This window comes from Pristiophorus japonicus, chromosome 3 (assembly GCF_044704955.1).
Source record: "Pristiophorus japonicus isolate sPriJap1 chromosome 3, sPriJap1.hap1, whole genome shotgun sequence".
NCBI classification, from domain to species: domain Eukaryota; kingdom Metazoa; phylum Chordata; class Chondrichthyes; family Pristiophoridae; genus Pristiophorus; species Pristiophorus japonicus.
The window spans coordinates 18,855,388-18,881,243 of NC_091979.1; the positions used below are offsets into that span (position 1 = coordinate 18,855,388).

General features: G+C 46.8%; 1 protein-coding gene across 1 annotated transcript in view; it reads left to right on the top strand.

Annotated features, from left to right (window-relative positions):
* Nucleotides 1-618: 618 nt before the first annotated feature.
* LOC139259677 (protein Wnt-6-like) overlaps nucleotides 619-25,856 on the top strand; it is a 166,359-nt gene continuing 141,121 nt past the window's right edge. The window contains exon 1 of the mRNA XM_070875239.1: nucleotides 619-1,966. Coding sequence (XP_070731340.1) covers nucleotides 1,890-1,966 — 77 coding nt within the window. The 5' untranslated portion in view covers nucleotides 619-1,889. The remainder of the gene's footprint in view (nucleotides 1,967-25,856) is intronic.

The following is a 25,856-nucleotide window of genomic DNA, read 5'->3' on the forward strand; positions in this document are numbered from 1 at the left end:
TCACATAGTCCCTCTCTCCTACAGTCTATCTCTCTTACTGTCGCTCACTGTCTCTCTCACAGACTCATTCACTTTCCCTCTCACAGTCTCTCACGTCCTCTCTTACAGTCTCTCTCTCTCTCTTACAATCTCTCTCAGTCTCTCTCTCTCTCTACAAGTCTTGGCTCCCATGTAAATAACCTGAGCGCTTCACCTCTCATCCCTCTCTCTCTGTTACACAGTCTAACATAGTCTCTCTTACAGTCAATCCCTTACAGTTTCTCTCTCTACCTGTCTTGGCGCTCAGGTGAATAACCGGAGCCCTCTCCCTCTCTGTCTCTCTCGCTCTCCCCCACTCTCCCTGCCGGCTGATTCCATCCCCATTCCTCCCGTGCTTACAGTAAACAGATCCGCCAGCGACCCTAGCCCGCCGACAACACCTCCTCCTCCTGCTCCTGATCCACCGCCTTGCTCACTGAACACACCAACATTTTTTTTTTAGTTGGCCGGGAGCTACGTCAGCGAGAGAGAGAGAGAGAGAGAGGGAGAGAGAGCGTAAGATGAGCGAATGTGTGGGAGAAGAGAGTGATTGTTTGTTAGGCTGGCAACATACCCAAGCTCTCAAACCAGGCGGGACAGAGCGGAGCGCCGGAGTCCAGCGACTGGCGGCGTACAACACCGCCTGGGAGCACCGCAACTCCAGCAACTTGTCTCAAACAGCCACCACTCTCTGTGTGTGTGTGTGAGTGTGAGTGAGGTTCTTAAACAACCTGACCCTCTCTATTCTCCCCCCTTTCCCATTTAACTGATTCCAATTTGCTCTTCTTCTGGCTCAAAATCTTTCTGACTGTTTCTGAGGGAAATTGCATTAACTTCCAACTGGGACACTTGGAGAGCTCCGGAGCCCACTCCAGGGGAGTGAGAAGGGGCGAGAGAGAGACCCGCCCCGTCCTCCTGGGTCTAATGCCGTTTTTGTCCGAGTTTGACATTATTGTGATTCACAGTTCCTTCACGATCTCCGCTCTGGGAGGACAAGATATCTGAGTCCAGGTTGGAAATGGCCCCACCAGGGTCAGAATGAGCCAAGTCCGCACCCCCCCCCACCCCCCGCCCCCCATCTCATTTGCAGATCTCTCTACCTCTCTCTCTCTTTCATTTCCCAACTGGATGTGAAGCTTTTGCTCTCTCTGTGTGAGTTTACTACGACCCTGTCTTTAAGTCCCGACTCGAGAGTTGGAGCTCTCGCCCTGCCCTCCTCCTGAAACTTCTCAGTCAGCTGGGACTTCCAGAGACCTGGGACTTGGTGAGATCTCCAAGGTGTGTGTGTGTGTGTGTAAGAGAGAGAGAGAGAGAGGGGTCTGCTCACCTTCTACTCCTCCCCTCGACAATATCCCTCCACCCTCCCTTCCTCCAAATGTGAAGATCTTCCATCAATCGAGCATTTCCAACTCTTCCACCGTCTGTCTCTCTCTCCTCTGCCCGGCGCCTGGACAACTCCAACTGCTGGCCGTCTCAAACTTTCTCCATGTTGTCCACATCTCCCTCCCTTCCAATGAGACAACCCTCCCAACTTCTCTCCAGACCTCGACTCACCGCACTCGGAAGATCTTGATTCCTCGCAGCTCCAGCTCCAGGTCCCCAGTCCCACCGCCGTATCCAGAGTCCAATTTCCCGGGAGCGTCACCGCCCCTACCCCAGCACCAGCCAGATCTCTCACCCCACCCCATCTAACCCAGCCCCGGGGGCTGGGACCTGCATCTCTCCACCAAGCCCCCCCCCCCCCCCACCTCTCCCCACCATCTCTCCCGCAGAAGAGCTCCGGCTGACCGGCCGATTGGAGGTGACTTTGAGCCCCGGGAGCAGCGCCTGGACCCCGGCCGCCCGTGTGCAGCAGCCCCGCTGAGCAGAGGATGGAGCCGGTGCCGCGGGTACAGCTCGCCCTATTCTTCTTCCTCCTGTGTCCTGCCAACATCATCAGTCTGTGGTGGTGAGTAACCCGCCGAGAATTCTTCTTTCGCTGTGTCTCTGTCCCTCTCTCTTGTCCCTCCCTGTCTCTTGTCTCTCTCTCCCTGTCTCGCTCTGTCTCTCTCTCTGTCTCTCACTTTCTCTCTCTCTGTCTCTCTCCATGTCTCTCTATCTCCCTCTGTCTCTCTCTCTCTCACTCTCCCTCTCTCTCTTTCTGTCTTGCTCTCTCTCGCTTATCTCTCTCTCTCTGTTTCTCTCTGTCTCTTTCTGTCTCTCTCGCTGTCTCTCACTCTCTCTCTCTCACTCTCTGTCCCTGTCTCTCTGTCCCTCTCTCTCTCTCCCTGTCTCTCTCTGTCTCTCTCTCTCTCTGTCTCTCACTCTCTCTCACACTCTCTGTCCCTGTCTCTCTGTCCCTCTCTCTCTCTCCCTGTCTCTCTCTCTGTCTCTCTCTCTCTCTGTCTCTTTCCCTATCACTCTCCCTATCTCTCTCTCTCTCTTTCTCTCTTGTTCCCTTCTCTCTCTGTGTCTGTCTCTCTGTGTCTCTCTTGTTCCTCTCTGTCTCTCATCCCTCTCTTTCTCTCTCTCTCTGTCTCTTGTCTCTCTCTCTCTATTTCTCTTGTCTCTCTCTCTCTATCTGTCTTGTCCCTCTTTCTATCTGTCTCTTGTCCCTCTCTTTCTCTCTCTCGCTTGTCCCTTTCTCTCTCTCTTGTCTCTTTCTCCCTCTCTCTCCCTCTGTCTCTCTTTATATAAATGCAAGTCTTTCTTTGCTCTCTGTCTCTGTCTCCCCTTCTCTGTTTTTCTCTCTCGGTCTCTACCTCGTTCTCTTCCCTTCATCTCTCTGTCTGTCTCCCTCTCCCCATTTCTCCCTCTGTTGGGGATCTCTCTTCCAGTCCTTTTTGCCTAAGCTCTTTCCCTCCCTCCACATCGGAACAGACAGAAAGTGAAGCTGGACACGGTTATTCACATATTAAAGGGCACAGTCTTCATAAGAAAAGGGTTTTATTTTCTGTAGACAGACAGCAACATAAATCACTCGAAAATACAACTTGCACGTGGGATTATAGTGACAGGAATAACTCTCGGCTTTTTATTCTTTCAACCCCCCCCCAAAAAAACTACGAAAAAATGTTTGCCAGAATACTTTTTCACAAAGACAGAGTTCTTCAAATCAATCGGGTGATAGACAGTCCTATCGAACCCCCCCCCCTCCCCTTCCTCGCCACGCCCCCAATTCCTTCAGCCTCCCCACCCCAACAGGGGGCAAGTGGCAATGTATAGTGAATCAGGTCATGTTTTAAAACAGAGAGAGGGAGAGATGAGTTCATGAATGTTTGACTTTGAGTAAGCCTTTAAAAAAAAACTCCTCAGTGCCACTTAAGTGTTAATTATATAGTGTGTTACAGCCAAATATTTCCCCATTCATTCTTACAGCAATCTGTTCAGCGTAGAACATGGGACAGGCTCCAAGAGGCGTGTGTGTGTGTGTGTGTGTGAGTGTGTGCAGACTCCCATACTGGTGCTGCTATCTTTTGCCAAGTGTGACACTACACTGGGTCTAGGATCGCGGGTCCAGTCCTGATCCAGTCTTTGCTGCTGTACGGGGATCGCTGGCGAGGCAAGGATTTATCCCTAATTGCCCTTAAGAAGCCTGTTCTTAAATGCAACTGAGTGTCTCGCTCGGCCAATTTCAGAGGGTAGTCAAAAGTCAACCACATTGCTGTGGGTCTGGAGTCACGTATAGGCCCAGACCGGGTAAGGCGGCAGATTTCCTTCCCTAAAGGACATCAGTGAACCAGATGGGGTTTTTTTTTTTACGACAATCCGATATTTTCATAGTCACCGTTACTAGCTTTCTGTTCCAGATTAAAAAAAATAATTAACTGAATTCAAATTCCCCAGCTGCCGTGATGGGATTTGAACCCTTGTCTCTGGATCATTAGTCCGGGCGTCTGGCCTGTTAGCCCAGTAACATTACCACTTATGCTACAATACTGCACATCCAGGACAAAAAGGACTTTTATTTTCTAAGACAGACTTAATGGTGTGCGGGTTACGTTTTATCATTTTCTGGGACAGCCTGGTGAAAAACCAGACTGTCCATTCCGAAAACTGGCTGGAGGGTGGGGGGGCAATAGGGTCAGCTCTAACCCATGAATTTTTACCATTAGAAATCTAGGAACAGGAGGAGGCCATTCAGCCCCTCGAGCCTGTTTCGTCTGCCATTCAGTGAGATCACGGCTGATCTGCATCACAGTTCCATAATCCCACCTTGGCTCCACAACCCTTGATACCTTTATTCAACTAACATCTAATGATCTCAGTCTTAAACATTTCAGTTGAGCCCCCAGCATCCACAGCCTTTTAAGGGAAGAGACTTCCAGATTTCCACTACCCTTTGCGTGAGGAGACACTTCGCGATTTCACGTTTAAATGGCCCAATTTTAAATTTATTTCCCCCCTGTCCAGAGGAAATAGTTTTTCTCTGTATACCCGATCGAACCCCTTTATCATCTTAAACATCTCGATCCGATCACCCCTCAACCTTCTAAACTCAAGGAAATACAAGCCATGTTTAAGCAACCTGTCCTCATAATTTAGAAACATAGAAACTTAGAAAATAGGTGCAGGAGTAGGTCATTCGGCCCTTCGAGCCTGCACCACCATTCAATATGATCATGGCTGATCATGCAACCTCAGTACCCCATTCCTGTTTTCTCGCCATACCCCTTGATCCCTTTAGCCGTAAGGGCCACATCTAACTCCCTTTTGAATATAACCGAACGAACTGGCCTCAACAACTTTCTGTGGTAGAGAATTCCACAGCTTCACAATTCTCTGAGTGAAGAAGTTTCTCCTCATCTCAGTCCTAAATGGCTTACCCCTTATCCTTAGACTGTGACCCCTGGTTCTGGACTTCCCCAACATTGGGAACATTCTTCCTGCATCTAACCTGTCCAGTCCCGTCAGAATTTTATATGTTTCTATGAGATCCCCTCTTATTCTTCTAAATTCCAGCCCTGATATAATTCTGGTGAATGTGCAAGTTGTTGATAAGTGTGCCAGAGTCTAATAGACGGTGTGACTACATTTTTCAAAGTACTAAACTCAGCTCCCTTCTGTTCCCACCAATCATAAAAAAAGTACTGATTGTCCATTTCTTCGCCTTTAGTGTCTGTTGCAGGAGATCAATGATATCTCAGCAGGAGCATAGTGTGCAGTAACCAAATATATTTGATGTGACACTTCACTCAAAGTTAGTTAATGCCCCCCAACCAATTATTTCTCCTCCTCTCCTGAAGGCACTGACTCTTGAGGGGGGTTTGGTTTCATTACATTAGCAGCCCTCTCCAGAGACTTAAGAACAAAAATCTACGCTGACACTCCAGTGCTGAGGGAATGTCGGAGGTGCCGTCTTTCGGATGAGACATTAAACCGAGGCCCCATCTGCCCTCCCAGGTGGATGTAAAAGATCCCATGTCCTCTATTTCGAAGAAGAGCAGGGGAGTTATCCCCGATGTCCTGGGCCAATATTTATCCCTCAATTAACATAACAATAAAACAGATTATCTGGTCATTATCACATTGCTGCTTGTGGGAGCTTGCTGTGCACAAATTGGCTGCCGCGTTTCCCACCTTACAACAGCGACTACACGCCAAAGAGTACTTCATTGGCTGTAAAGTGCTTTGGGATGAACTGAGGCCATGAAAGGCGCTATACCAATATCTTTCTTTGTTCTTTTCTGGGCACCTCAGACAATTGGTTATTCTCTGTGGGTGTGTGTTGGCCAGCGTGATCAATGGTGGTAGGCACCATAGCCAAGGTCGACTCTCTTCTCACCCAACATCCATACTCGAAGGCATTCCTGCAAGGGGGTCATTGGACAGCAATAGGACTAGGGACCCTGGCTGATTCCTCTTCACCTCAATTAGGAGGGCATGGGGTGGGGGGAGGGTGGCTCGGGAGTTGGGGGTGGAAGATGAGTCCAAATGGCAAACCAGTAACTCAGCGTAGACTAGGGATTGAACCTGTGGCTTTGTGGTCCAATATCTCAGTGCTACATCAGCCAGTGCCTTTAGCTAGTGGGCCAGCTGGGCCAATTACAAAGTCACTAATATGTTACAAGCCTTGGATTTAACATTGCCGCTGGTAAAGTCTGTTGCGCAGTTGTCCAAGATGGCTCTGCTGAGGTGACACTCCCATCTCCGATTCAGAAGGTCATGGGTGCAAGTCTCCTGCCCGAGACTTAAGTACACAATCCAGGCTGACACTCCCAGTGCAGTGCTGAGCGAGCGCTGCACTGTCAGAGGTGACGTCTTTCAGATGTGACGTTGAACCAATTCAGGTGGTCTGCCCTCTCAGGTGGACGTAAAAGATCCTATGGCACGATTTGAAGATGAGCAGAAAGTGCTCCTTGTATTCTGGACAATATTTATCTGTCAACCAACATTTCAAACAGATGAACTGGTTACCTTTCTCATTGCTGTTTGTGGGAGCTTGCTGTGCACAAATTGGCTGCCGCGTTTCCTACATTACAACAGTGACTACACTACAAAAGTATTTCATTGGCTGTAAAGCGCTTTGAGACGTCCAGTGGTCATGGAAGGCATTATATAAATGCAAGTCTTTCTTTCTTTCTTTCTGATAGCTGTAATGTATTTGCTTCATGGGTTCTTTGTTTAAGAATTCATAGTAATACATTGCTATTAAGAACTAATTGGTTTATTAGCAAAGGTTTAACAATCACACTACACATTACCAGTTCATCCACCAGACTCACAAACACCTGCCTCATCGTGGATCCCCCAAACTCAACTGACCGGGGTTCTATTGAGTCTTGTGAGCATCACGTGACTGGCTAAGCCACTCACAACTCAACAGCTCCACAACTATTTTAATAGAAATGTAAATCAAGTGCCCCCTTTAATCAACCTAAAATCTGACAGATTAACAAAGTAAACTTTAAACATGAAATGGATCAAATTAAAATTTGCTTGCCGGGGATGATGATGCACTCCAGTCCCTCCGGCGCCCACCTCTCGCGGAAGGTCGCGAGCGTACCGCTGGATACCGCGTGCTCCATCTCCAGGGACACCCTGGCTCGGATGTAACCGTGGAAGAGAGGCAGGCAGTCGGGCTGAACGACCCCCTCGACCGCCCGCTGCCTGGACCGGCTGATGGCCCCCTTGGCCGCGCCCAGGAGCAGCCCTATGAGGAGGTCTTCCCACCTGCCCGCTCCCCTCCGTCAACAGCTCCACAGGTGCTTACATTACAATAGGGTTACCTGAAGTAGGGTGGGAAGAGGCTCGTGTGGAGCATAAAAACACCAGCATGGACGAGTAGGGCCGAATGGCCTGTTTCTATGCTGTAAATTTCATATAATATTATGTATCCCTGGGTCCGATTTCGCTGGCGTTTTTAGTCGCCTTTCACATGCATCCTGCATTCAACAAAGCTAACTGTAGCGCAGCTGATCTTATTTTAGATTAAAAGCTGTTTGAAAAACTGTGAGCAGTGGGGCCGCTTGATTGGTTGAGGGCTGGACTGAGAGGCAACAGGTGCTGGATTCCTGGCAGGGTTGATTCAGATTTTTATCCATTTGACGTGCGCAAAATGAGGATGTGAGGAGAGACCAGGATCTTTCAGGGACTGTACGAACTGCTTCTCATATTGTCGCAGTAACTGTCCTTGGACATTCCTGACTGTTGAGTAGAAACTTTGCGCGTAGCCTCACATTACCATCTGGCAGTGACAAGATAAATTTCTTAAAAAGTTATGGACAATGTGGTTTATTTATAAAAGTTATCAGATTTGTTTGTACATTGCAGATGTCACAACTGAATAATCTTAAACCAGTATATGGAAAGTGCAAGAGAGCCAGTATTTTTTTTTCTGCTTGTTTTTTTTCTGACCTTGAATTTGGACTCTCCCCACTCACCCCCAAGAGGGAGGAGCTAAGCGGGTGCCAATCTAGAGAAACTTCCAAGAGTGACATTAATGAGCTTCAAGTTGTGTGACCAACAAGTTAGGAAGGTATTTTGAAAGTGGGGGTGAGATGCAGCAGAGCCAAAGAAATCAAACCAAGACTTGCATTTATCTAGCGCCTTTCACGACCACCGGGCGTCTCAAAGCACTTTACAGCCAATTAAGTACTTTTGGAGTGTAGTCACTGTTGTATTGTGGGGAACGCGGCAGCCAATTTGCGCACAGCAAGCTCCCACACACAGCAATATGATAATGATCAGATAATCTATTTTTGTTATGTTGATTGAGGGATAAATATTGGCCCCGGGACACCGGGGATAGCTCCTCTGCTCTTCTTCGAAATAGTGCCACGGGATCTTTTATGCCCACTAGAAAGAGCAGACAGGGCCTCGGTTTAACGTCTCATCCGAAAGACGGCACCTCTGACAGTGCAGCACTCCCTTAGCACTGCACTGGAGTGTCAGCCTAGATTTTTGTGCTCAAGTCCCTGGAGTGGGACTTGAACCCACAACCTTCTGACTCAGAGGCAGAAGAGTGCTGCCCACTGAGCCACAGCTTACACTAAGGGGTACATGGGGAGAATTCCAGAATGTGGGGGGTAAGATGGCAGAATGCTTAGGTGTCAGTGGGTAGCACCCTCGCCTCTGGGTCAGAAGGTTGTGGGTTCAAGTCCCACTCCAGAGACTTCAGCACCTAATCCAGGCTGGCACTCCCAGTGCAGTCGGAGGTCCCGTCTGCCCTCTCAGGTGGACGTTAAAGATTCCATGGCACTTTTCAAAGAAGAGCAGGAGGAAATTCTCCCCGGTGTCCTGCCCAACATTCACCCCTCAACCAACATCACCGAAACAGATTTTCTGGTCATTATGCAATTGCTGTTTGTGGGAGCTTGCTCTGCTCAAGCTGGCTGTTGCGTTTCCCAACATTACAGCAGCGTTTCCTCAAAAGTTGGCTGCCAAGTACTTTGGGGCGCCCTGAGGTTGTGAATGGCGCTATATAAATCCACCTTTGTTCTTTTCTTTCTTTGTGTGACTGATGGTAAAGGGGAGGGAGGGGGGAATGCACAATTTGGAAGAGTGAAAAGAAAGACTTGCATTTATATAGCGCCTTTCACAACCACTGGATGTCTCAAAGCGCTTTACAGCCAATGAAGTACTTTTGGCGTGTAGTCACTGTTGTAATGTGGGAAACGCGACAGCCAATTTGCACACAAGCAGGCTTCTGCACACAGCAATATGATAATAACCAGATAATCAGTTTTTTTTAGTGATATTGGCCAGGACACCAGGGTGAACTCCCCTGCTCTTCTTCGAAATAGTGGCCATGGGATCTTTTACGTCTACCTGAGAGGGCAGATGGGGCCTCGGTTTAACATTTCATCCGAAAGACGGCATCTCCGACAGTGCAGCGCTCCCTCAGCACTGCACTGGAGCGTCACACTAGATTTATTTTTGTGTTGAAGTCCATGGAGCGGGACTTGAACCCACGACTTTCTAACTTAGAAGGCTGAGTGAAATTACGGAGAAAGTGCGAGTGATACGATTTGCAGATGAGGGCAACGATTGAGGGACAGAGAAGGGCGACAGGTGAAGTGTAACCTAGTGCAGGTCAGGATTGAGGTGGCAGCATTCTGGATGAATTCAGGAGGAACAAATTGGAGAGGCACAGTCTGGGGGGTTTGCTGAATGTGCGGACGAGGCTCTCAGAGACAGTGAGGATGAGGTAGGGATGGAGATGTGTGCTATTTCAGAGGTTGAAGCAGTTGGGCTTAATGATGGAGTCGATGTGGGGGTTGGTAGCTCAGCTGGACATTGGATATGACACCAAGGATATAGGTTGAATCTGATTGAGCATCCATTTATGGAGATAGATTCAGAGGTATTGCGCTCCTCAAATTCTGCCCTCTTGAACATCCCTGATTATAATCACTCAACCATCGGTGGCCGTGCCTTCAACTGCCTGGGCCCCAAGCTCTGACACTCCCTGCCTAAACCTCTCCGCCTCTCTCTCCTCCTTTAAAACGCTCCTTAAAACCTACTTCTTTAACCAAGTTTTTGGTCATCTGCCGTCATTTCTTCTTTTGTGGCTGGGTGTTAAATTTATCTGTTTTGTCTTGTAACATTGCTGTGAAGCACCTTGGGACATTTTACTACGTTAAAGGCGCTATATAAATACAGTGTTGTTGTAATTGTCCTTGATTGTGGTATGCGTTTCTGGCAGGATAACTGCCTGTGGCTTTAAGATTGGAATTCGATCGTAAGGGGCTTTGCTCATGTTCATAAGCTCTTCATTTGTGATCTTGTAGTTTATGACTGGCTTCGGACTGTTCCATTGAGCATCCCTGATTATAATCGCTCAACCATCGGCGGCCATGCCTTCTGTTGCATAGGCCCCAAGCTCTGGAACTCACTCCCTAAACCTCTCCGCCTCTCTTTCCTCCTTCAAGGTGCTCCTTAAAACCTACCTCTTTGACCAAGCTTTTGGTCACCTGCACTAATTTCTACTTATGTGGCTCGGTGTCAAATTCTTCATCTCATAAAGCTCCTGTGAAGCGCTTGGGATGTTTCACTACGTGAAAGGTGCTATATATATATACACACAAGTATAAGATTCCCCACCATCCATCTTATATGTGATTATAATGTCCCTTTTACATGGAGCGGGAAGGGATGGATGGATGGATAGACTGAAAGAAAGAAGTCACAGTGTTTCATGATTAATAACTTGCGTTCCTTATGCAAGCACCTGACCAGCCCCTGTCTTGTATCTCAAAGGTTGCAAAACAATGTAGAATAGCTTTCATTCAAAGGGCCCAGTGACCAATTTTGAGAGGAAAAATTATTGCATTGTTGTGTGTGTGTTGGGCATGTGACCGATTGTGTGTGTGAGAGAGCGCGAGCCTACGGCAGTGAGGCAAACCTCTCGTGGAGCTCATTTCCTGCTATTAGCCATCTTTTGTTGATTCAGGCCCCTTTAAGATAGAGTATTGAGTGCCACCGGTTCTATTCTGCAATTAGATTGTTTTGTCACCACAGTGTTCTGCCCATCACTCCCAAAGGCATCCACTCATCCTGGGGTACGTTTCCATGGGCGCTGTCTGTCCTCCAGGACCTAGCCCCATGCTCTCTACTCGTGGCCGAAATTGCCCCTCTCCATAAGGCCTCTGGCCGCCCGAAAGCGGCGGGCATGGATCATAGAAACATAGACACATAGAAAATAGGAGCAGTAGTAGGCCATTCGGCCTTTCGAGCCTGCACCGCCATTCAATATGATCATGGCTGATCCTCTATCTCAACACCATATTCCCGCTTTCTCCCCATACTCCTTGTTGGCTTTTGTGTCTAGAAATCTATCTAGCTCCCTCTTAAATATATTCAGTGACTTGGCCTCCACAGCCCTCTGTGGTAGAGAATTCCACAGGTTCACCACCTTCTATGTTTCTATGGAGTTAGATGAGGTCCTTACTACTCGGGGGATCAAGGGGTATGGCGAGAAAGCAGGAATGGGGTACTGAAGTTGAATGTTCAGCCATGAACTCATTGAATGGCGGTGCAGGCTAGAAGGGCCGAATGGCCTACTCCTGCACCTATTTTCTATGTTTCTATGTTTCTGAGTGAAAACATTTCTCCTCATCTTGGTCCTAAATTTCCTACCGCGTATCCTGAGACTGTGACCCCATGTTCTAGACTTCCCAGCCAGGGGAAACATCCTCCCCGCATCCAGTCTGTCCAACCCAGTCAGAATTTTATACGTTTCAATGAGATTCCCTCTCATTCTTCTAAACGCTAATGAATACAGGCCTAGTTGACCCAATCTCTCCTCATCTGACAGTCCTGCCATCCCCAGGAATCAGTCTGGTGAACCTTCGCTGCACTCCCTCTATGGCAAGTATATCCTTTCTTAGATCAGGAGACCAAAACTGCACACAATACTCCAGGTGCGGTTTCACCAAGGGCCTGTATAACTGTAGTAAGACATCCTTGCTCCTGTACTCAAATCCTCTTGCAAAGAAGGCCTTCCTAACTGCTTGCTGCACCGGCATGTTTGCTTTCAATAACTGGTGTACAACGACACCCAGGTCCCTCTGTACATCCACACTTCCCAAGCCATCACCATTTAGATAATGGATCGGTGCGGAGGCGCCGCCATTTTGAAAATTGCTCTTCCTCAGGTTTGGAGCGATGTCCGCGGACCACTCTGCCTGTTTTCCCGTCGCAGCGTGCACACGCCGATCCCTTTACCGATTGACAGGGAATCCTTCCCGAAATTACCCCTCGGGAAAATTTCCCCATTCCCGGAATTGCCCCGCGGGAGTGGCCCAGCCACTGGTCGGTGCCCCCGATAGTTTTTCCCCGTCGGTGCACTCTCTGTGGCGCGGCCGCCCTTAAAGGGGAAGGTGCTGCTGCTGGCGACTCCGTGTGACTTTTTTTTTTTGTCCGCCGACTGCCAGGTCATGCCAGCAGTTGTGGTCGCGGGTTAGGCCGGGCCGTCAACAGGCAGCCTGGCACCCTCCTCTTGGGTGCCAGGCTGCTGGCCTGGCCGAAACCTTCCCCGCTGACGCAGTGTCTGCCACTAAAGTGGCTACCGAGTTTGCAGCGGCCCTCGCCTTTAACTGAAGGGTCAGGACGTTGTGACACGCCTGCGCGATGACATCACCACCGCGGCGCTGGTACCTTACCGCGTCGGTCACTCCGCCCCCAACCCCTGTGATGAGGCCACTTCCGTCCCGCTCCCCCAGAAAATCCCTCGAAGAGCTGAATTCCGACGGTTAGGCCGCCCCGTGTGTTGGAGTGGCGTCGAAAACGGTAGGTGCACCTCGTTTTGGACAGTGGGCAATTCCGGCCACTTCATGTCGAAGCCTAACGATGGCCCGTCAATCAGTAGGAGATAGTGTCACAGTCAGCCGTGTCTACACTTAGAGCACGGGATAGAGATAGCCCAAGAGAGATGGAGACCAACTGTGGCGTCCCTATCACTGCTGTGGCTCAGTGGGCAGCACTCTCGCCTCTGCGTCAGAAGGTTGGGAGTTCAGGTCCCACTCCAGAGACTTGAGCACAAAATTCTAGGCTGACACTCCCAGTGCAGTGCTGAGGGAGTGCTGCACTGTCGGAGCAGCCGTCTTTTGGGACGAGACGTTAAACCGAGGCCCCGTCTGCCCTCTCAGGTGGACGTAAAAGATCACGAGGCACTATTTCGAAGAAGAGCAGAGGAGCTATCCCTGGTGTCCTGGCCAATGTTTATCCCTCAATCAACATCACTAAAACAGATTATCTGGACATTATTGCATTGCTATTTGTGGGAGCTTGCCTGTGCACAAATTGGCTGCCTCGTTTCATAAGAACATAAGAAATAGGAGCAGGAATAGGACATTTGGCCCCTCGGGCTTGCTCCGCCATTCAATAAGATCATGGTTGACCTGATCATGGGCTCAGCTCCACTTCCCTGCCCGCTCCCCATTACCCTTTACTCCCTTATTGCTCAAAAATCTGTCTATCTCCGCCTTAAATATATTCAATGACCCAGCCTCCACAGCTCTCTGGGGCAGAGAATTCCGCAGATTTACAACCCTCTGAGAGAATAAATTCCTCCTCATCTCAGTTTTAAATGGGCGGCCCCTTATTCTGAGACTATGTCCCCTAGTTCTAGTCTCCCCTAAGTGGAAACATCCTCTCTGCATCCACTCTGCATCCTCTCTTGTCAAGCCCCCTCAGTATCTTATATATTTCGATACGATCACCTCTCATTCTTCCAATGTATATAGGCCCAACCTACTCAACCTATCTTCATAAGTTTCCTACATTGCTACACTTCAAGAAGTATTTTTTGGGCTGTAAAGCGCTTTGGGACATGCAAAGTTGGGTTGTGAAAGATGCTATATAAATTCATGTCTTTCTTTTTTATTTATTTCAAATATCAGCAAAGACCAGGGATTGGACCTGCAATCTCTGTACAGCTCGCTACCACACTAGCTAGTGTAGTCTTTTAAAAAAATTTGTTCCGGGATGTGGGCGTCACTGGAATTTATTGCCCATTCCAAAGAGCCACAACACATTCTAAGTAACACTTTATAATGTTACGTCATTGCCACAAACCCAGCACTGGACACTGTATTTCATGCCCAGTGTTATTTCAGTACTAATGATAAGCCAATGTGTTACCGTCAGCATTAAAGAAAAGAAATAGTTACATTGATAAAGAGCCTTTCATAGAAAGATTGAAACACTTGCATTTATATAGCACCTTTCACGACCACCGGACATCCGAAAGTGATTTGCAGCCAATGAAGTACTTTTTAAGTGTGGTCACTATTGTAATGTGGCAAATGCATCAGCCAATCTTGCGCACAGCAAGCTCCCACAAACAGCAATGTGATAATGACCAGATAATCTGTTTTAGTGATTGAGGGTTAAATATTGGCCCCCAAGACACCAGGGGTAACGCCACTATTCTTCCTCAAAGTAATGCCGTGGGATCTTTTACTTCCGCTTGAGAGGCCTGGGTTTAACATCTGATACAAAGGATGGCACCTCCGACAGTGTAGCACTCCCTCAGCGAGGGTACTACCCACTGAGCTGCAGCTGGTACAGTGCACTCAGGATGCCCCAAAGCACGTCACAGTCAGGGATGGAGTATAAAAGCAGGGAAGTTTTGCTACAGTTATACAGGGTATTGGTCATTCCAGGCCACACCTGGAATACTGCGTGCAGTTTTGGTTTCCATATTTAAGGAAGTATATACTTGCTTTGGAGACTGTTCAGAGAAGGTTCACTAAGTTGATTCCAGGGATGAGGGATGCAGAGAGGATATTCTGGAGACTAGAACTAGGGGGCATAATCTTAGAATAAGGGGCTGCCCATTTAAAACTGAGATGAGTAGGAATTTCTTCTCTCTGAGGGTTGTGAATCTGTGGAATTCGCTGCCTCAGAGAGTTGTGGAAGCCGGGACATTGAATAAATTTAAGACAGAGATAGACAGTTTCTTAACCGATAAGAGAATAAGGGGTTATGAGGAGCGGGCAGGAAAGTGGAGCTGAGTCCATGATCAGATCAGCCATGATCGTATTAAATGGTGGAGCAGGCTTGAGGGGCCACATGGCCTACTCCTGCTCCTATTTCTTATGTTCTAATATCCTTATTAAATTACTTTTGAAATTCAGTCCCTGTTGTTCAGTAGGCAAACATGGCAGGAAATTTGTGTACAACCAGGTCCCAAACAATATAGCTCCTGTGGCATTACTCATGATAAATGGGATAATATGTTCTTTTATGTTGACAAATGCACAGTGCAGCCCACACGCAGCTGTGCTGGAATATTCATACCGCGCATGCACCAGTTCCCAAATGAGATAATCTCGCCTGCTCCCCCGCATCATTTTCTTGTGCTCCAGATGCATTGCTCATAAAATGCTAGGATTGGAATGTCAACCAGCAGCTTGTTGTCTGCGGGATTGACTCTTCCAGCTTGGTGGGGTGGGGTGGGGGAAGGGATGGAAGTGATTGATTATGGAGCAGAGTGCACCTGCACAGGACGGGGGTGCAGGATAAAGGGGTGAGAAGTGAGACCAGGCCGGGACATTTTACTTTCTGTTTTGAGATTGCTGAGTTTTAAGTGCCATTTCCCTCTAAGGCCACAAAGTCCAATTCATGTCAATGCGAGGTCAGTCAGAGTTCAATTGCTGCATGGTGAGGGCAGTTTGTCATGATTGGAAATTGCTTGTATTTTCTGGCTCTAGGAATTAGGGCAGTGGGGCGGGGGGGGGGGGGCGGCGGGGGAACTATCTTTCTCTCAATTTTAATATATTTGACACTTTGAAATGTGCTGCTTGAAGTATGATGGACGTGGTTTTTAATAAACTATATAGATATACTAGAAATTGGAGGATATGATAGACATTAGTGAGAGATATAGTGAGGAATATCATCATCATCATAGGCAGTCCCTCGGAATCGAGGAAGACTTGCTTCCACTCTAAAAGTAAGTTCTCAGGTGACTGAACAGTCCAATACGGGAATTACAGTCTCTGTCACAGGTGGGACAGATAGTCATTGAAGGAAAGGGTGAGTGGGGAGTCTGGTTTGCCGCACGCTCCTTCCGCTGCCTCTGCCTGATTTCTGCATGCACTCGACGACGAGACTCGAAGTGCTCAGCGGCCTCCAGGATGCTCTCCCTCCACTTAGGGCGGTCTTTGAAATAATGAAGCAAGTAACTGGCTCACATTTCCCAGGAACCAATCAAGTTAATGAGCAGTGATAGATTTTAATAGGCTTAGATTTAAATCAGAAAATTGTGATAGAGATTTATACTCGGGACACAGTTAGGATGTGATGGGACAGGAATATATATACATAGAAGGTAGCTAGCTGGTAGTGAGTTACAAGGCTGTAATCTAAAAAGGCATGTTTATTATGGATACGGTATCAGACATCGTGGTTTTGTTACATGGAGACATGAGTTCAAATCCCACCACGGCAGCTGGCGAATTTAAACTCAGTTAATTAAATAAATCTGGAATAAAAAGCTAATGTCAGTGATGGTGACCATGGAACTACGGGTTTTTTGTAAAAACCCATCTGGTTCACTAATGTCCTTTAGGGAAGGAAATCTGCCGTCCTTATCCGGTCTGGCCGATATGTGACTCCAGACCCCTAGCAATGTAGTTTGACTCGTAACTCCCCTCTGAAGTGACACAGCAAGCCACTCAGTTGTACAAGGCGGCTCACCACCACCTTATTGAGGGAAATTAGGGATGGGCAATAAATACTGGCCTTGTCGACGACGCCCACATCCCGAGAATGAATTTTTAAAAAAGGCAGTCCTGATGCAATGCTTGAGTGGTTCACGAATGTTAGCAGAAAGATTGAATTACAGCTTTTTTGCTGAGTGATATTTGATATTTGTGCACCGCATGTATATGCTGGGTGGGTTAATTACAAAACAGTTTGTTTTCATTTTTTTATGAATAATTGCTTGGCACAGTGAGTGTGTGGGCAGGGACAGGGCTGGGATATCGGTGAAAGGATAATAAAACTGACATGCAACCAAGGGTTTACACATTACATGATGTAATACACATCTGGGAGTGAGTTACGGGCTGGAATCTAATCGAAGGGTTTGGGTGGTTTATATATAGAATAATGGATACCCGGGAGTGAGTTACAGGCTGGAATCTAATCGAAGGGTTCGGGTGGTTTATATATAGAATAATGGATACCCGGGAGTGAGTTACAGGCTGGAATCTAATCGAGGGGTTCGGGTGGTTTATATATAGAATAATGGATACCTGGGAGTGAGTTACAGGCTGGAATCTAATCGAGGGGTTCGGGTGGTTTATATATAGAATAATGGATACCCGGGAGTGAGTTACGGGCTGGAATCTAATCGAAGGGTTCGGGTGGTTTATATATAGAATAATGGATACCCGGGAGTGAGTTACAGGCTGGAATCTAATCGAGGGGTTCGGGTGGTTTATATATAGACTAATGGATACCCGGGAGTGACTTGCATGCTGGAATCTAATCGAAGGGTTCGGGTGGTTTATATATAGAATAATGGATACCCGGGAGTGAGTTACAGGCTGGAATCTAATCGAGGGGTTCGGGTGGTTTATATATAGAATAATGGATACCCGGGAGTGAGTTACAGGCTGGAATCTAATCGAAGGGTTCGGGTGGTTTATATATAGAATAATGGATACCCGGGAGTGAGTTGCAGGCTGGAATCTAATCGAGGGGTTCGGGTGGTTTATATATAGAATAATGGATACCTGGGAGTGACTTGCATGCTGGAATCTAATCGAGGGGTTCGGGTGGTTTATATGTAGAATAATGAAACTCTTTTAGAGTCTACCTGTAAAACATAAAACATTAAACCGTGCCACCCGCCCTGGATGACACAGCAGACATTTACAAGGCCCTTTTTTTCTTTTTTGTGGTTTTTATTTTTGTGTTTTTCTTTTTTTTTTGGTTTTTTTTTTGGGCGCTAAAATCAAATTTTTTCCAGTGCCCCCTATAAAAGGGGAGGGGGACACTAAAAGCACCGGCAATTAAAACAAATTAAACTTTAAAACGTAAAATCAAATTAAAATTTGGTTGCCGGCCGTGATGATGCACTCCAGTCCTTCCGGTGCCCACCTCTCGCGGAAGGCCGCGAGCGTACCGGTGGACACCGCGTGCTCCATCTCCAAGGACACCCTGGACCGGATGTAAGAGCGGAAGAGAGGCAGGCAGTCAGGTTGAACGACCCCCTCGACCGCCCGCTGCCTGGACCGGCTGATGGCACCCTTGGCCGTGCCCAGGAGTAGTCCTACGAGGAGGCCCTCGGACCTACACGCTCCCCTCCGCACAGGGTGCCCAAAGATCAGGAGAGTGGGACTGAAGTGCAGCCTGTAGAATAATGAATACCCGGGAGTGAGTTACAGGCTGGAATCTAATCAAGGGCTTTGGGGGGGGTTTATATATAGAATAATGGATACCCGGGAGTGATTTGCAGGCTGGAATATAATCGAGGGGTTTGGGGGGTTTATATATAGAATAATGGATACCCGGGAGTGAGTTACAGGCTGAAATCTAATCGAGAGGTTCGGGTGGTTTATATATCGAATAATAGATGCCGGGGAGTGAGTTACAAGCTGGAATCTAATCAAGGGGTTCGAGGGGTTTATATATCGAATAATGGATACCCGAGAATGTGATAACCAATTAGTGTGCAAAAAACACACAGACAATGATAAAGAAAAATATTACAGACACTATAAACATAAAAATATAAAGATTCTGTGGTGTTGTTAATTTCTGGTCCATTCTTTTGCTGGCTGCAGAGGTCATTGATGTTGCAAAATAGTTTGTGGTGACCCAATAGAGGTATTTAAAATTATGAGTGGTTTGGACAGGGTAGGTGTGTAGAGAATGTTTCCACTTGTGTTAGAATCCAAAATTAGGGGCCATGAATACAAGATCATTACTGATAAATCCATTAGGGAAATGAACATAAGAACATAAGAATTAGGAGCAGGAGTAGGCCATTTGGCCCCTTGAGCCTTCTCCGACATTCATTGAGATCATAGCTGATCTTCGACCTCAATTCCACTTTCCTGCATAATCCCCATATCCCTTGATTCCCTAATATTCAAAAATATATCTATCTCTGTCTTGACTATCTCAAAGACTGAATTTCCATAGCCCTCTGGGGTAGAAAATTCCAAAGATCACCACCCTCTGAGTGAAGTTTCTCCTCATCTCAGTCCTAAATGGCCGACCCATTATTCTGAGACGACGTGACCCCTGGTTCTAGACTCCCCAGCCAGAGGAAACATCCTCCCTGCATCTACCCTGTCAAGCCCTGTAAGAATTTTGTATGCTTCAATGAGATCACCTCTCATTCTTCTAAACTGTAGAGAAATGAAGATTAATTTCTTTACCCAGCGAGTGATTAGAATGGGTGAACTCACTACCACAGGGAGTGGTTGAGGCAAATAGCTGAGATGCTTTCAAAAGGAAACTAGGCGAGCACATGAGTGAGCGAAGAGAGAGATCTACTGGAAAGCTGTGATGAAGCAGATGGAATGGGAGGAGACTCGTGCGGAGTATGATTAAGAAGTTTGCAGATACCACTAAAATAGGCTGTGTGATTGATAACGAAGAAGAAAGCTGCAGACTGCAGGCAGATATCAGTGTACTGGTCAGGTGGGCAGAACAGTGGCAAATGGAATTCAATCCGGATAAGTGTGTGGTAATGCATCTGGGGAGGTCTAACAAGGTCTAACATTAAATGGTACGACACTAAAAAGTGTAGAGGAACAACGGGACCTTGGAGTGCAGGTCCACAGATCCCTGAGATCTTCTTCACTCAGGGAATTGTGAACCTGTGGAATTTTCTAACACAGAAAGTTGTCGAGGCCAGTTCGTTAGATATATTCAAAAGGGAGTTAGATGTGGCCCTTACGGCTACAGGGATCAAGGGGTATGGAGAGAAAGCAGGAATGGGGTACTGAAGTTGCATGATCAGCCATGATCATATTGAATAGTGGTGCAGGCTCGAAGGGCCGAATGGCCTACTCCTGCACCTAGTTTCTATGTTCCTAAGTTTCTATGAAGGTAGCAGGCCAGGTAGATAAGGTGGTTAAGATGGCATATGGAATACGTGCCTTTATTAGTCGAGGCATAGAATACAAGAGCAAGGAGGTTATGCTTGAATTGTATAAAACACTGGTTAGGCTGCACCTGGAGTACTGCATGCAGTTCTGGTCACCGCATTACAGAAAAGATGCGATTGCACTGGAAAGGGTGCAGAGGAGATTTACAAGAATCTTGCCTGGACTGGAGAATTTTGGCTATGAGGAAAGATTAGATGCTAGGTCTGTTTTCTTTGGAACAGAGGAGGCTGAGGGGAGACCTGATTGAGGTGTATAAAATTATAAGGGACCTGGATAGAGTGGATTGGAAGCACCTGTTTCCCTTGGCAGAGGGGTCAACAACCCGGGGTCATAGATTTAAAGTAATTGGGGGGGTGGTGTTTAGAAACATAGAAACATAGAAAATAGGTGCAGGAGCAGGCCATTCAGCCCTTCTAGCCTGCACCGCCATTCAATGAGTTCATGGCTGAACATGAAACTTCAGTACCCCCTTCCTGCTTTCTCGCCATAACCCTTGATCCCCCGAGTAGTAAGGACTTCATCTAACTCCCTTTAGAGGAGATATGAGGGAAATTCCTTCACCCAGAGGGTGGTGAGGGTCTGGAACTCACTGCCTGAAAGGGTGGTAGAGGCATAAACCGTCACCACGTTTAAAAGTACTTGGACGTGTACTTGAAGTGCCAACCTACAGCGCTATGGACCTAGAACTGGAAAGCGGGATTAGGCTGGATAGCTCTTGGTCGGCATGGGTACGATGGGCTGAAATGGCCTCATTCTGTGCTGTAAATTTCTGATTCTATGATAAACACCAGCACAGACTAGCGGGGCCGAATAGCCTGTTCCTGTGCTGTGTATCTTCCTTGTCATGCTCACCCTGAACGATAAGCGATGGTGGAGAAACTGCTTCAGGTTTACTGAGTCAAGAAATAACACAGGGCGGCAGCTAGTATAAAATGTTCTGAGGGATATGAGCAGAAGTTACCTGACCAAGGCTCACAGTGAAATAACGCATCAACACTTTCTTTGTTATAGAAACATAGGAACAGAGAAAATAGGTGCAGGAGCAGGCCATTCAGCCCTTCTAGCCTGCACCGCCATTCAATGAGTTCATGGCTGAACATGAAACTTCAGTACCCCCTTCCTGCTTTCTCGCCATAACCCTTGATCCCCCGAGTAGTAAGGACTTCATCTAACTCCCTTTTGAATATATTTAGTGAATTGGCCTCAACTACTTTCTGTGGTAGAGAATTCCACAGGTTCACCACTCTCTGGGTGAAGAAGTTTCTCCTCATCTCGGTCCTAAATGGCTTACCCCTTATCCTCAGACTGTGACCCCTGGTTCTGGATTTCCCCAACATTGTGAACATTCTTCCTGCATCTAACCTGTCTAAACTAGCAACACCTCCCTGCCCCTGTATTCAAATCCCCTCGCTATGAAGGCCAACATGCCATTTGCTTTCTTAACCGCCTGCTGTACCTGCATGCTAACCTTCAATGACTGATGTACCATGACACCCAGGTCTCGTTGCACCTTCCCTTTTCCTAATCTGTCACCATTCAGATAATAGTCTGTCTCTCTGTTTTTACCACCAAAGTGGATAACCTCACATTTATCCACATTATACTTCATCTGCCATGCATTTGCCCACTCACCTAACCTATCCAAGTCACTCTGCAGCCTAATAGCATCCTCCTCGCAGCTCAAACTGCCACCCAACTTAGTGTCATCCGCAAATTTGGAGATACTGCATTTAATCCCCTCGTCTGAATCATTAATGTACAATGTAAACAGCTGGGGCCCCAGCACAGAACCTTGCGGCACCCCACTAGTCACTGCCTGCCATTCTGAAAAGTACCCATTTACTCCTACTCTTTGCTTCCTGTCTGACAACCAGTTCTCAATCCACGTCAGCACACTACCCCCAATCCTTTGCACATTAATCTCTTGTGTGGGACCTTGTCGAAAGCCTTCTGAAAGTCCAAATATACCACATCAACTGGTTCTCCTTTGTCCACTTTACTGGAAACATCCTCAAAAAATTCCAGAAGATTTGTCAAGCATGATTTCCCTTTCACAAATCCATGCTGACTTGGACCTATCATGTCACCATTTTCCAGATGCACTGCTATGACATCCTTAATAATTGATTCCATCATTTTACCCACTACTGAGGTCAGACTGACCGGTCTATAATTCCCTGTTTTCTCGCTCCCTCCTTTTTTAAAAAGTGGGGTTACATTAGCTACCCTCCACTCCATAGGAACTGATCCAGAGTCAATGGAATGTTGGAAAATGACTGTCAATGCATCCGCTATTTCCAAGGCCACCTCCTTAAGTACTCTGGGATGCAGTCCATCAGGCCCTGGGGATTTATCGGCCTTCAATCCCATCAATTTCCCCAACACAATTTCCCGACTAATAAAGATTTCCCTCAGTTCCCCCTCCTTACTAGACCCTCTGACTCCTTTTATATCCGGAAGGTTGTTTGTATCCTCCTTAGTGAATACCGAACCAAAGTACTTGTTCAATTGGTCTGCCATTTCTTTGTTCCCCGTTATGACTTCCCCTGATTCTGACTGCAGGGGACCTACGTTTGTCTTTACAAACCTTTTTCTCTTTACATACCTATAGAAACTTTTGCAATCCACCTTAATGTTCCCTGCAAGCTTCTTCTCGTACTCCATTTTCCCTGCCCTAATCAAACCCTTTATCCTCCTCTGCTGAGTTCTAAATTTCTCCCAGTCCCCAGGTTCGCTGCTATTTCTGGCCAATTTGTATGCCACTTCCTTGGCTTTAATACTATCCCTGATTTCCCTAGATAGCCACGGTTGAGCCACCTTCCCTTTTTTATTTTTACGCCAGACAGGAATGTACAATTGTTGTAATTCATCCATGCGGTCTCTAAATGTCTGCCATTGCCCATCCACAGTCAACCCCCTAAGTATCATTCGCCAATCTATCCTAGCCAATTCACGCCTCATACCTTCAAAGTTACCCTTCTTTAAGTTCTTGACCATGGTCTCTGAATTTACTGTTTCATTCTCCATCCTAATGCAGAAATCCACCATATTATGGTCACTCTTCCCCAAGGGGCCTCGCACAACGAGATTGCTAATTAATCCTCTCTCATTACACAACACCCAGTCTAAGATGGCCTCCCCCCTAGTTGGTTCCTCAACATATTGGTCTAGAAAACCATCCCTTATGCACTCCAGGAAATCCTCCTCCACCGTATTGCTTCCAGATTGGCTAGCCCAATCTATGTGCATATTAAAGTCACCCATTATAACTGCTACACCTTTATTGCATGCACCCCTAATTTCCTGTTTGATGCCCTCCCCAACATCCCTATTACTGTTTGGAGGTCTGTACACAACTCCTACTAACGTTTTTTGCCCTTTGGTGTTCTGCAGCTCTACCCATATAGATTCCACATCATCCAAGCTAATGTCTTTCCTAACTATTGCATTAATCTCCTCTTTAACCAACAATGCTACCCCACCTCATTTTCTTTTTATTCTATCCTTCCTGAATGTTGAAAACCCCTGAATGTTGAGTTCCCAGCCCTGATCATTCTGGAGCCACGTCTCCGTAATCCCAATCACATCATATTTATTAACATCTATTTGCACAGTTAATTCATCCACCTTATTGTGATCCAAATCTGGGCTGAGCGAGTCGGAGTTACAAAGCACAAACTATTGTGTAACGTCAAGCTTTTTCAACATTACTAGCAGACCTCCTGTGTTGTTGCTTCTCACTGTTGGCTGTCTCTTCACTTGCTAGAAACCCAACATTTTAAGCATCCTGGGTCAATACTTATAGAATCATGGAAGGTTACATAAGAACATAAGAATTAGGAACAGGAGTAGGCCATCTAGCCCCTCGAGCCTGCTCCGCCATTCAATAAGATCATGGCTGATCTGGCCGTGGACTCAGCTCCACTTACCCGCCCGCTCCCCGTAACCCTTAATTCCCTTATTGGTTAAAAATCTATCTATCTGTGAATTGAATTCAATGAGCCAGCCTCAACTGCTTCCTTGGGCAGAGAATTCCACAGATTCACAACCCTCTGGGAGAAGAAATTCCTTCTCAACTCGGTTTTAAATTGGCTCCCCCGTATTTTGAGGCTGTGCCCCCTAGTTCGAGTCTCCCCTACCAGTGGAAACAACCTCTCTGCCTCTATCTTGTCTATCCCTTTCATGATTTTAAATGTTTCTATAAGATCACCCCTCCTCCTTCTGAACTCCAACGAGTAAAGACCCAGTCTACTCAATCTATCATCATAAGGTAACCCCCTCATCTCCAGAATCAGCCGAGTGAATCGTCTCTGTACCCCCTTCAAAGCCAGTATATCCTTCCTTAAGTAAGGTGACCAAAACTGCACGCAGTACTCCAGGTGCGGCCTCACCAATACCCTGTACAGTTGCAGCAGGACCTCCCTGCTTTTGTACTCCATCCCTCTTGCAATGAAGGCCAACATTCCATTCGCCTTCCTGATTACCTGCTGCACCTGCAAACGAACTTTTTGGGATTCATGCACAAGGACCCCCAGGTCCCTCTGCATCTCAGCATGTTGTAATTTCTCCCCATTCAAATAATATTCCCTTTTACTGTTTTTTTTCCCAAGGTGGATGACCTCACACTTTCCGACATTGTATTCCATCTGCCAAACCTTCGCCCTTTCGCTTAACCTATCCAAATCTCTTTGCAGCCTCTCTGTGTCCTCTACACAACCCGCTTTCCCACTAATCTTAGTGTCATCTGCAAATTTTGTTACACTACACTCTGTCCCCTCTTCCAGGTCATCTATATTGTAAACAGTTGTGGTCCCAGCACCGATCCCTGTGACCCACCGATTTCCAACCCGAAAAGGACCCATTTATCCCGACTCTCTGCTTTCTGTTAGCCAGCCAATTCTCGATCCATGCTAATACATTTCCTCTGACTCCTGCGTACCTCTATCTTCTGCAGTAACCTTTTGTGTGGCACCTTATCGAATGTCTTTTGGAAATCTAAATACACCACATCCATCGGTACACCACTATCCACCATGCTCGTTATATCCTCAAAGAATTCTAATAAATTAGTTAAACATGATTTCCCCTTCATGAATCCATGCTGCGTCTGCTTGATTGCACTATTCCTATCTAGATGTCCCGCTATTTCTTCCTTAATGATAGTTTCAAGCATTTTCCCTACTACTGATGTTAAACTAACCGGCCTATAGTTACCTGCCTTTTGTCTGCCTCCTTTTTTAAACAGAGGCGTTACATTAGCTGCTTTCCAATCCGCTGGTACCTCCCCAGAGTCCAGAGAATTTTGGTAGATCATAACGAATGCATCTGCTATAACTTCCGCCATCTCTTTTAATACCCTGGGATGCATTTCATCAGGACCAGGGGACTTGTCTACCTTGAGTCCCATTAGCCTGTCCAGCACTACCCCCCCAGTGATAACGATTGTCTCAATGTCCTCCCTTCCCACATTCCCGTGACCAGCAATTTTTGGCATGGTTTTTGTGTCTTCCACTGTGAAGACCGAAGCAAAATAATTGTTTAAGGTCATTTCCACATTTCCCATTATTAAATCCCCCTTCTCATCTTCTAAGGGACCAACATTTATTTTAGTCACTCTTTTCCGTTTTATATATCTATAAAAGCTTTTACTATCTGTTTTTATGTTTTGCGCAAGTTTACCTTCGAAATCTATCTTTCCTTTCTTTAATGCTTTTTTAGTCATTCTTTGCTGTTGTTTAAAATTTTCCCAATCCTCTAGTTTCCCACTAACCTTGGCCACCT